General features: G+C 39.3%; 1 protein-coding gene across 3 annotated transcripts in view; it reads left to right on the top strand.

Moving 5' to 3' along the window:
* The window catches only part of EPB41L5 (erythrocyte membrane protein band 4.1 like 5), a 145,585-nt gene that overhangs the window by 24,990 nt on the left and 107,768 nt on the right, over window positions 1-12,827 (top strand). For all 3 annotated transcript variants that reach the window (XM_030884792.2, XM_004711880.2, XM_004711881.2), the window contains exons 3-9: window positions 1,307-1,349; window positions 2,373-2,451; window positions 4,978-5,022; window positions 5,656-5,708; window positions 8,517-8,637; window positions 9,291-9,378; window positions 10,103-10,191. In XM_030884792.2, the coding sequence (XP_030740652.1) occupies window positions 1,307-1,349; window positions 2,373-2,451; window positions 4,978-5,022; window positions 5,656-5,708; window positions 8,517-8,637; window positions 9,291-9,378; window positions 10,103-10,191 (518 nt within the window). The remainder of the gene's footprint in view (window positions 1-1,306; window positions 1,350-2,372; window positions 2,452-4,977; window positions 5,023-5,655; window positions 5,709-8,516; window positions 8,638-9,290; window positions 9,379-10,102; window positions 10,192-12,827) is intronic.

The raw sequence follows: 12,827 nt of genomic DNA, 5'->3' as shown, positions 1-12,827 counted from the left end.
GATCAGTGGTTGATGATTAAAGCACAGCTGAGCATGTAAAGGGGTACGGGATCCGGGTCAGTGGCGCTAGAACAAGCAGAGTGGCAGCACTGAGAGAGAAGGCTCGTGCACTGTGAAGGGGAACCGCTGTCACGGAACCGTCGGTGGAGAATCTTCTCAATGTACAAGTCTTCACTGAAAACATAAGATTCCTGAAGAAAAAAATAGTGAACATTCAGCTAGATTTACTAAAAGAAATGGTTGACCAATAGCTATACACTTGGATGCCAGATAAAATCGTACACATAATTTAGTTTGTCTTGTATTTCAATGTGCCTTTCTGTTGGCATATTGATAGTTTTCTGAGTTTCACCTTTTGGATCTTGGAAGAAAAGGGAGCAGTCATAAAAACAAATAGTTACAAGTATATTTTAACAACACTGCCCTGTTTATCCACGGTTTGCCTATCTGGATTTCTGAAACTAGATTTCTTGGCTCTAAACTAGTTAGCACAAGAACACTCTTTCATTTAGGGTGCTTGGAATTTTAAACATTCTGGAGAGAGTGTAATCTTACATAAGTATATCTTAGTTCCATGAGGGCTGTCTGTCAGTGTTATAGCTTGGTGTAGTATAAAGGATTAATAATGAGAAGTCACTGGGAATGGTTTACCATTGGAAGTACCTGGAATTGGTTCTTGGTTCTGTTTATGTAATGGACATTTCGGAATAAAGAGGTTACATAAATCAAAAGGCTATTACTCTACCCAGAAGTCTGCTAGTCACAATGCTAACCTTTTTGTTTGTATATCAAAGGAGTAAAGGCTTTTACATTTACTGGAAGGGTTTTGGTCATGGATGTGAGAAAGATCTGAGTTTACCCTGTAGGCTTGTTCGAATGTATTTTGTAAAATTTAGATAACTTTACTTACCTAATTTTTGTTTATGATTTGCCAGTCTTATATTTTTATTCTGAGACTTACCCAGGCAAATTATGATAATTTTCTTCAGGTTAATTTGAATATTTTGAAAGAGTCATTTATTTGGAAATATGAGAAAAACTAAGGACTAAATTTAGATTAATGTCTGTTAATGAAGAAACTGTAGAAACATGAAATGACTTACCTGTTTTCAGGTCTTTGTTTTCATAAGCCTTTGATTCTCACAAGCTTCCTGTGACCATTGAGATAGTAACTCTTGTGTCCTCTCTCTGCTTCTGTTTTTCTCAGAAAATACTTCATTTTGTTTGTCATCAAAATCATGAATAAAAGTAACTTATTTAAAAACTCAGTACTTGCTTATCATTGAATTTTTATTTTTATTTTCAGCATTGGTTGGATGGTACAAAAAGCATCAAAAAGCAAGTAAAAAGTAAGTTGAAAAAATTATTTGTGAAATAGTTTGAAACTGAATATGCTGAACAGATTCCTAATATTAAGGGCATAAAGAAATCAAGATTCAGCTGATTTTTTTTGTCTTTGCTTTCTAAAACTACCAACTTAAATTCTAATATGCTGACCCATTTCCAAAGCTATATATGTTGATCGTAATTTAGATTCAAGTGACTTGCTTCCAGGAAAGAGGTTTGCAGTTTGCAAATTAGTTTGCCTTCACGTGAAATGTTTAACTTGTAATTAATCATGCTGGAATTTTCCTGTTTGGCTTCTGGTCTGTTCGAGATATGTGGTGAGACTTGAAAGATGTAAATTTTTCCCCCAAATAATAAATAAGGAAAAACGACTCATGTAAAAATGTATTACATATAATAGTCATGGGGGAATCCACAATCCAGCTTGTCCTTTGTAGTACAGCGATTTTACAAAATAATGGAGCCGCCCTTAATAAGGAAGTTAGTGAACTGGCTCAAGTGAGTTTGAGAGTGTGTGAGGGAATTTGCTGTGAGCAGTGAGTGGCATCGGCACTCCTCAGTGCTCTCCACAAATGCAGCTGTTCGTTTTCACGTCAAGATTCTTACTTGGTGTATGTGGCCTACATGATGGTTGGTGTGTTGGATAGCTTGATTTTTTTTGGCTTCATGATTACGCCTCTCGGCCAGCAGTTCTCAACCTGTGGGTCGTTCGACCCCTTTGGGGCTCAAGCGAACCTTTCACAGGGGTCGCCTGATTCATAACAGTGGCAAAATTACAGTGATGAAGTAGCAAAAAAAAATCATTTTATGGTTGGGGGTCACCATCACGTGGGGAAGTGTATTGAAGGCTGCGGCGAGAGGAAGGTCGAGAACAGTGCTCTGTGCTGATCTGAAATAATGCCACAGAAACCTGTCCTCTGCGCCTCCCTCTGCAGTCGTTTGTGTTCACAAGTTTACTGACAAGCTTACTAAGCTGTTGAATACAAAACTAAAGCATTTTCTTGTTCTTTCTCTTTTAATGGCAGTTGGTTCACCCTATTGTTTGCATCTCCGAGTTAAGTTTTACTCCTCCGAACCCAACAATCTTCGTGAAGAGCTCACTCGGTAAGACGGTCCTTTGCATGTCTGCAGGGCTCTTGTGTGAGTGTGCTCAGGCCCGCTGAAGATACTGCAGGCTTGGCTTTGTAATGGTTCCCGGTTGTAGGGAGCTGATGACGTGACGAGGGGTTTGTCCCTGCGGTTTGACCCAGTATTCCCTCGTCAGTCATGGCCAGTGATGGTGGTGCTGGAGCAGGCCTGTGGTACGCGGGAACACGACCCAGAGTGCTGCTCACTGAGACGTGCCAGCTCTGTCAGAGAAAACAAGGTTCCATAGCAACCAGATCTCGACCGGCAGACTTGGAGATGGGAGTGCCCTGGTCACTCAGCGGTGACGACTGGATGCACATTTGGATGCTGTGGTGGTCTCCACAGCCGTGGCCATATTGCAGTCTCCTGCATCAGGCCCACAGTGCTTCTCTGTCATCCATCCATAATTTTTCATGCTTTGGTTCTCATTCCCGTACACCCACATCTTACAAATTTAGACAGTCTCTTCCAGTTGTACTATGTTGGCTACGGCCGAACTGATTTGGAGAGATTTAAAGCCCCGCCTATCACTGGTGACAAAACCTGACCATGGAATTTCATTCTGGGATCGTGATTTTTAAGCTTATGAATCTTTCCCGTTACTTGTTAATTTTTAAAATAAAGTAGTTTCCTAATATCCTGCAAAGATGATGAAATCATTTGCCATCAAGTCTGTTCTGTGCTTAGTGACCCCTAGAAGTCCCTGAGCTATACTCACTGGCTTTGTCGTGGCTGATCTTTCAGAAGTAGTCGTCCTGGGATTTTCCCAAGGTGCCTCTCAGAGACTCCAACCTCCAGTCTTTTAGTTAGCAGCTAAACACAGTCCCTTTTTAAAAAGTGTGTTATCAGCTCATGAATTTTAAATAGGATTAATTGCTTGAATCCAATGTAATATTTCTTTGTTAATAATGTTCAAAATTATTTAGCTTTGTCTGCCTGGAATATATGTTTGGCTCCTGATTTTCTTAACCTATTGAAATGTTATTAATGATTGAAAAATGTTTGATCTGGTTTACATAAGATTGAATATCTCAGAGTAGCTGTACACACTTAAGTAGTTTGTTTTTCCTCCTTGCTTCTTACTAATGGACTTTGTATTGCAAGTTCTCGATTCCATTCACACAAATTATTATCAATGAAACGGTTGAGTCACTGGGACCTTTTAGAATATGCTGCCGTTGTTAGGTGCCGTTGGGTCGTTCCAAACCACATGCACAACAGAAGGAAACACTGCCTGGTCCTGCACCATTCTCTCAGTGGTTCCTGTGCCCGAGCCCATTGTTGCGGCCATTGTGTCAATCCCTCTCGGAAGGGCCTTCCTCTTTGTCATTACCCCTCCACTTTCCCAAGCACGAGGTCTTTCTCCAAAAGCTAGTCCCTCCTGACAACATGTCCAAAGTCTGTAAGACGAACCCTTACCATCCTTGCCTCTAAGGAACACTGATGATACTTCTTCTCAAGACCTTTGTCACTATATTTTCACTACTCTTCTCCACCACAGTTCAAATGCACTGATGCTTTGGCTTTCTTATTCAGCGTCCAACTCTCACATGCATATGAGGAGATTGAAAATATCATAGCTTGGGTCAGGCACATCTTAGTCCTCAGATTAACATTCTTGCTTCTCAGTACTGCAAAGGAGTCTGGTACAGCACATTTACCTAAATGCAATTCATCTTTTGATCTCTGTTGACTGCTGCTTCCATGAGCATTGATTGTGGATCCGAGCAAGACAAAATCCTTGACAGCTTCAACCTTTGGTCCATTGATCATGCTGTTACCCTGTGGGTCACCTATTGCTTACCTAATCCTCACCAGTGGTGAGGATTTTCATCTTCTTAACCTGGCCTCGTAATCCATACTGAAGGCTTGCGCTTCATCAACAAGCGCTTTAAGTCTTTCAAGTGTTCCTCCAATTCTGATGCTTTTAGTATGGTTTCACTTTAAACCCTTTGCCAGTGAGATCATAGGCATCATCCATAGTTATTTCCTTTTCTGTAACCACTAAGAGAAGCCCTTGTGGCATAGTGGTTATGCCTAGTGATACGAAAGGTTAGCATTTCAAAATCACGTCAGCTCTGCAGGAGAAATACAGGGCTTTCTACTCCTGTAAATAGTTGCCCTCAGAAACTCTCATGGCCAGTTCTACCCTGTTCTGTAGGGTTGCTATGAGCTAGTATTGACTCAATGGCAGTGAGTTTGGGCTTTTGGTTTACAGCCTATCTTGCGTGTGGAGACTATATTATCTTCTGTTTACAGGGCGCAGGCTCAATAATTTTATTTAGACTTTTTCACTTCAGTTTGATGAACTGTCCTCTGTACTGTGTCCTATTCCTTGCTATTGTTTTATAGATCATCCTTCTGATTAATGTAGTTTTCCCTTTAAGGACTTTATTGTTGGTAAAATTCTTTTTAAAATTTCTTCTCAAAACACGTGTGGGATTCTTTTTTCACAGTGTATTCTGTTTAGTTAAACATTGGCTTTTATTTGTCTGTTTTTAGGTATTTATTTGTTCTTCAGTTAAAACAAGATATTCTGAGTGGAAAGTAAGTATTAGCTACTTCAGATAAACTGCACATTTTCCTGGGTGTTTGAGTGAAAAAAAAAAATCATAGTTCAACGATTCCATACAAGAATCCTAATCAATAGAGGCAAAACCCAGAACATAATTTAGAATTCTCATAAACTCTGTACTTTCTGGAGCCATGGAGGGTGGATGGACCCCTGAAACTATTGCCCTGAGATAACCTTTGAACCCTAAACCCAAAATATCCCTTTGATGTTATCTTAAAACTATGCGACAGTTTAGTTGTAATCAGTAAGAAAATCTGCTTTGAGCATTGGATTGTTGTACGAACGATCTCTTTGAGATCAAATTGATAATAGCCGCTCAAAAGATGAGATCAGAAACTTAGCTGGCAGTGAGTTTGCTAATGGGGAGGATTTTTTGTTAATACGACTCCGCAAAGAAGGGTGAGAAGGTTGTACAACGTGAAGAATGTAATCAATGTCACCACACTGTACCTGGTGTACCGTACATTCTCAGCAACCACAAGGAAATAAGGTTTAGAGAAAAAAGTCCATAGTTAATTATTAAAAACAAATGGCTGCATTATGTATTATTCCCATATTAAAAATAAAGGTTGTGAAGTTGACTAACATCCCTGTTTTGGTCTCAGATTAGAATGCCCCTCTGATACAGCAGCTCAGTTGGCAGCATATAATCTTCAAGGTAAGTAGCTCTGATGTTGTCTATGAGACTCGAGTAGAATCTTTGGTATATGTGCATTTTTCATTTAAAGAATTTAAGGATTCAATGTGATGTAGAAGAAAGAAACAAAGTGGTTTTCCATCTCACCTAGCTTGTATCATTCTCCAACTTTTTAATTTTAGAACATTCCTTTTCATTTTGTCTTCCCTTTCCATGTATAGTTTTTCAAACAATTGTCATCTACTTGATCATTCAAAAGGAACCCTGGCTGGTAGTTCAAAACCACCAGCCGCTCCATAGGAGATAGATGAGACTGTTCCCACAGAGAGTTAGTTAGAGCCTTGGAAACCCGGTGTAGGGTTGCCATGATTCAATAAACATTGTGAGTGAGCCTTCAGCAGCTAAAGAATGCAGTGATACATGGGAAAATTGATGCTACTCATGGTTGGTTTTCATTAGTATTATTTTTAAAACGAATCCATGAAAGAAATATTTCTGTTTTAAAATCCCAGATGTTTATTACAGTGTCTAAAATATTGATTTATAAAGAGAACTATCACTTTAGCCCTTGTTTACAAAATGAAAAGAAATACTTGGGGAAAAAAATACTCGCATTGATTTATTGATTTCCTAAGATCATATTTTAAAGATTTCTAGTGATTGAATAATTGTCTTCAGCCTTTCTAACATCAGTAATAAGGTATGCATAATAATAATTTTCCAAGTGTTATTGATAAGTCTTATCTTTTGCACTTCCACTGTTTATGAGAGTATATTTCCCATTGATAAAGGGTTTAGTAACTGGAAGAAATTTCTGTACTTCTGAAATCTTGCCAATAATATGCATTTTTATCTTTCCGATCTCCATATTGAAAGCTGTGTTTCATCTGCAGACTGTCACGTACACACGTGTTTGGTAAAGATAGGCTTTTCGCATTGTAATGCTCAGAGTATCTAATTGCATTCATATTTCTTCAAGCACATTTTCACATTTTATTATTCTAAAATCTATCAGAGCTCCTAAAAAGCTGTCATTTTCATTATCTGTATTATACCACTTATACCTGGTATATTCTCTCTGCCTCATTATGTAGACTTTGTAAAAACTGAAGTGTATGCTTCTTGAAAGTAGGATTTTTCTGCATATTTTTGTATTTCAGTGGAACACTTTGACGCATGTGTGCCTGTTCATTAAGTACTTATTTTTTAATTCATTCAGGTGACTCTGTTCTTTTAACTTTACTTCCTACATTTTCTCCCAAATAAAAATGCTTTCCTACTTTTTCCGTCCATGGCATATATTTTTATGATTCCTCCAGATTTCATGCTGTGTTTTAGGCATAATAGTTACCTAATGCTACTAATTCCTAAGGTCTTTAAGGTCAAATTTGTTAAAGTATGGTCCCATCCTCATTAAAATGTGCTCCTTGTTTCTCATTTATGATTTGTATGTTATATCAGCGTGATCTTTATTATCTTTGCCCTTACTTTTAATGTCAAATGTATTTACTATTTTAGTATGCTATTTTGTTCTGAATGACGTTATGGTAGTGGACTTGGTTTGGTACTTCTGAAAGGCATTGTGATTTAGGCAAAAGAACACTTTCCTGAGTGGTAAAATGGACATGATAATATCTGTTTCCCAGGTTTGGTGTGAAGTTAAATGATCTTATGTCTGTAACACGCCAGTGGGTAGAACAGATGCTAAGTTAATCATGAGCTGTTATTATTTTTTATCTCAAGTGCTAGTTCTCACATAATTTTTCTTCTACTGGATTCTTAAATGAAAATAAAAGCCTTAAGTTTTTAATAAAAATGTTATATATATATATATTTTTAAATGTTATATTACTTTAAAGGAAATTTTTGGGTAGTATAGAAAGTTAGAATTGTTATCTTTCCTTTTTCTCTCTAAACTCACATATCAGTAAATGTGTAGAGTCCATAACTTTTCTTGCTACCTTTCTCTAATTTTCCTATGGTTTTTTTCCCATTAAATTTTTTATTATAATTCATGTTAAATTCTAGGAAGACAGGTTTTTTTTTGATACTATATATCTTATAGAGTCTTGTTCTGTACATATTAGATATTTAATGCTGTTGCTGTGAGTCTGTTCCAGTTCATTGTGGGCCCATGGGTGGGAGTAGAATTGCTTCATGGAGCTTTTAATGTTTTTTTTCCATACGTGGAATCTGTATTAATTTATTTATAAGGTCAAAAGGTATTTTTTCTTGATATAATATTCACATATAGTAAACTTTCATAATTAAAACCGCTTCCACTGATGGCTCCAGCTTCCCTTCCCAGCCCCTTCTCCAAGATATTTTTCTATGGAAGTTGAGGGAGAGATTTTCAAAAGTGAACAAATATAAAATAGGACCAAAATAAGAGAGACCAGTTTCACTGAGTGACTTTAACCACGGGAAGCCTGTGTGTGTCAGAGTAGAACTAGACACTCAGGGTTTTCAGGGGCTGACATTTCAGGAGTAGCGAGCCAGACCTTGCCAGACCTTGTCATCCAGTGGCCACCCCTTTGATTAGTAGTAGCCAAGCAGCATAGGCAGTTAACTTTGGTACCACCCAGGGAATGAATTTAGAGGAAGACATTGCATTACAAATACAACACCAACAATAAATACTTAATTTATGTATTTGGGCTGAAAAGTTTAAGCTGGATTTATTTTGAGGCATGGTCTAGGAACTCAGGAATTCCTGATTGGTTACAACAGAATCTTTCTAACTTTCAGCAATGTTTATGTATTAAATGGGTTTTGAACAGAGGTTCGGCAGAAAATACTAACAATATAACCTTGTGAAACTTTGTGCAGCTGAACTAGGTGACTATGATCTAGCTGAGCACACTCCTGAACTTGTGTCTGAGTTCAGGTTTGTGCCCACTCAGACTGAAGAGATGGAGCTGGCTATTTTTGAGAGATGGAAAGAATACAGGTAATTGGCTCTTGCTTACGTTCTCATCACTCAATGTGTACAGGACACTGTGAAATAGAACATTCTGTGCTTTGTACATTGTGCCAACAGCCTTGTTTAAGCAGCTCAGAGTGGGCTGTTGCACTGACTTGAGGACCACGGGGCGGTTTATGCCTGTACCTCAGGTGAGCCCTAGGCTGGCCTGCCCAGCTATTACCAAGTCAGCTGCCAGGAAGGCCAGCTTCCTTGTATAAGAAACTGCCCGGTCCAAGGGGAATGAGGACACCAAGCTGGGGCTAAGGCTCATGCCTTTTCCATTGGCATTTTCTAGAAACACACTGGGCAAACCATGGGAATAGACCCACTGAGTGATGGCACAGTGGGTGAAGGTGGGGTTTCTGGCAAGTGCCCTGGCCCACAGACATGCATGCAATTTAATGTCCCCCAGTGGATGCTAAGTAACATATGCCTGTAGTTTCTTACCGTATATATTCGAGCATAAGTCGACCTGAGTATCAGCCGAGGCACCTAATTTTACCACAAAAACTGCATTAAAAATGTGCTGAAAAACTCGACTTATACACGAGTATATATGATATTTGTTTTCTTCTATTCATATCCTTGGCACAGAATTAGTTTTATGTAATTAAAAAAAATACTATTTTTAATTTCAGAGGTCAGACACCAGCACAAGCTGAAACCAATTATCTAAATAAAGCTAAATGGCTAGAAATGTATGGGGTTGATATGCATGTGGTCAAGGTAAGCACTATGTTTTGATTCTTTTAAAATTCCTTTGAGTTACCTTGATTAGAATATTCTAATTCCAATTTTAAAAATATGTTAGCCAGGCTATTTGCATAGGCTAGCATTGAGTAAAGCTGTTTGTAAAATACTGAATGACGAATATCCTACAGAAACAATTGTGTATATAGGATGGAAAGAAATGACCAAAATCCCAGAGAAATATGTTTCTGTGCTCTTTCAGCTGTGAAGGTTTATTTTTTCTAACTTCTAAATTACTTTTTAGTCTTTTCCCTTGAAAGGCATACGACTTTCTATCCCTGAAGTTCAGAGTAAATTCTGTTACAGTAAAGCCACCTTATGAAATGAACTTGTATACTCGAGAGGACTTCTATAAGCAAAAAATAGCTTGATGTAATGATTTAAATTATTTCTAGTTTAGATAGTTAACGTTTTCCTAGAAAGGCAGACTTTTACAAAATTTCCTGGCAAACAGATCTAGACAGAGCTTGCTTTGTTATGGAAGTTTAATTCCTACTGTCAATAAAGATATACTTTGAAGACTCCAGTTTTCCCATGGTAAACTAAAAATAGGTATAAATATTTTCCTGAGAAAGTTATTTTGCATACTGTGCTAAAATATTTAGTTAATTTATTCTGTGAAAATAAAATTAAACCTTTGTATGAAAATGTGAAACTTTTATGAGAATAAAACTAACAAATTTTGCTCTCTCTAAATTAGGCTAGAGATGGAAATGACTATAGTTTGGGATTAACTCCAACAGGAGTCCTTGTTTTTGAAGGAGAGACCAAAATTGGCTTATTTTTTTGGTATGTAGAGTTAATGCCAAAGATACTTGTTACTGCTTTGTTTTACTAATGAGTACAATTATTTGTTGAACATTAATACATACCTTTACGAGTGTGAAAATTCAAATTATTTTGAAAAGCTTGTGAATGAAAAGCACCGTCTGCTGTTTCCATTCCCAGAGGGAGGTATACTGTTTGAAACCCCGCGAGTTATATCTCCCAGTCGTTTCCACGTGTACGCCACAGCCCACACCGTACCATGTGCACATCACACTTTTTATATTCCTTACAAAGGAGCTATGGTGGATAGTGGGGTAAGCACTGAACTGCTCGCCAGATGGTGGTGGTTTAAACTCAGTTGTTGCTCTGAAGAAGAGGGGAAAGATGAAGTTTTCTGATCCTGTAAAGATTTGCAGTCTCCAAAACCCTAAGAGGCAATTCTGCTTTGTTCTGTAGGGAGTAGCTATGAGTCAGAATCAACAGTGGTTTTTAATTTTAATATCAAGTGTTCCTGTCTGCACTTCTAGAGTCTGTCTGGATGCTTCCTAACTTTAGTAATGTACGTGCACACTCATTGTTTGCCCCTCAGTAGTAAAGTGTATGGGGCCTGGGGTGGGGGTGGGCTACGAAGCAGAGGTCAGGCATGCTTCTCCTCTCCACGCTTTTCCACCTGTCCCAACATCAACCATGCCTCCCAGGTCACTAATATGTTGATTCCGTAATTCTTGCAATGGCCGCCCAGCACTCGAGACAGAACGCACCATTCCAACACTCCAACCTCACTGCCATTGAGTCACTTCTGACTCAGTGACCCTGAAGGACAGAGTAGAACTGCCTCTGTGGGTTTCCAGGACTGTACCCCTTTGCGGGAGCAGAAAGCCTTAGCTTTTTCCTCTGGAGTGGCTATTGGTTCGAGTTGCTGACCCCAGGCCTCACATGGATGGGGTTGTGAAATAGGTTAAATAACGGGTTACCACAAGTCAGGATCGAGAAGCAGTGAGGATACAGTCTTCGTACGTGGCAACTCCTCGTCTCAGCTACCAGCCACATCTTTCTTTGGTCGTCAGCCTCTAAGCCACATAGTCCCCTGGTTCCTACCTCTGTGAGTCAGGAAGCCCGTTTGTTGCTCTGCCTCACAGTCATTGTCCTAGCACGCTAGCTTCTTTGTTCTGTCTCATGGCCTCCTTGCCTCCGTGTCTGCTCTTGGCCTGGCTCCATTGCTCAGCTCTGTGCTAGAGCCTCTGGTGCCTCTGGTGCTCCACACAGAGAGCTTGAACGTGGCCCTGGGACTTCTCTCATTGCTTCTGCGATGGTTCCTATCCACACAAATGGCTTGGATGGAGTTAGTCTTTCAGCAGACCTTATCCCCAAGAAGACAAAGGGTGATGACTTGGTTTGCACCCGTCTGGACTCGGAATACAGCCCATTTTCATTCTGACCATTAGCATAGTTGAGACCCCCTCTGAAGTAGGCGGATTAACCACAGACACAGACCAGCATTGATAGTACATCACAAAGGGACTCTGGCTAGTGGATCATATTGAGTAACTTGAGTGCATCGCTCACAGGTGAACCTTAGACTCCCTGTTGTGTGTGGAAAATGTTAGTAGGCATACCTTTGATCTTTCCCTTTAAGCTGTGTTCTAGCTCATTCATTCATACTTTTAAATAACACAAACATTTTTTTTTGCACTAAAAAATCAGGGAAATTCTTTTGTTATGTTATACCCTTGTGAGAATTACTGCAAATATGCTTGCAGTGGGATGACTTTCCCCTCTTTTAATAGGGTTCTGTTTTTTCTTGAGTTCTTGACTACACTCCCTTCATCCCATGTGCCCCAGCCTGTTGTCACTGCCGTCAGCTCCAACACCTAACAGTTCTGTAGTTTTTCTCCCATGGTGTGGCAGGGAGATTGGTTAGCAGCCTCACACTTAATCCACTGTGCCACCAGTGTCCCTTTATACACCCCACACAGATCTTTCAGCTACCTGCCTCGGTCTTCTCTTCCTGCCTTAAATGCGCCCACTCTGAAAGGCTCTGGGCTTTCATCGGTACTTCCCTCTGGTTGTCGCACCACTCTTATCTCCTCGTCTTTCCCTTGCGGGTCCTCAAGTTAATGCCCAGGGATAGAAGATAATGGTTAGAATCTTTACGTTTCTTATAATGCCCTACTCTTCTCACACTTGCTTAGTAATTGCACTGAGAATGGGATTTCAGGTTGAAAATTATTTCCCTGAAATATTTGCAGATGGTGTTTTATCTGGTTTCTGTGGTTAGATATTCCTGTGGGGGAATTTCAGAGAGACCCGAGCCGAAAGCTGTTCTGTACGTTAATGGGCGAGGAAAAGGTCCCATGTTGGTGTAAATGGTTTGCACTTGTAAAGGTTAGCTCTTCCATGGCAATGACTTGCACATTGAAAACAAGGTCTGCCAGTCTGTTCTATAAGGGTGCTAGCTCACAAAATCCCATACCGCAGTTTTATTGTCTAACACAGAGTCACCATGGATCAGAATCCACCCAGTAGCAATGGGTTTGAGGTTTTGTTTGTTTTTTTCTTTTAAAAAAAATCATTTTATTTGGGACTCATACAACTGTTATCCCAATCCATACACACATCAATTGTGTAAAGCACATTTGTACATCGTTTCTCAAAAC

This window comes from Echinops telfairi, unplaced genomic scaffold (genome assembly GCF_000313985.2).
Source record: "Echinops telfairi isolate 266 unplaced genomic scaffold, ASM31398v2 ScPeMD7_15;HRSCAF=58, whole genome shotgun sequence".
In the NCBI taxonomy this organism is placed as follows: domain Eukaryota; kingdom Metazoa; phylum Chordata; class Mammalia; order Afrosoricida; family Tenrecidae; genus Echinops; species Echinops telfairi.
Note: the sequence above shows the minus strand (reverse complement) of the source record. Positions and strands in the feature narration are given on the sequence as shown.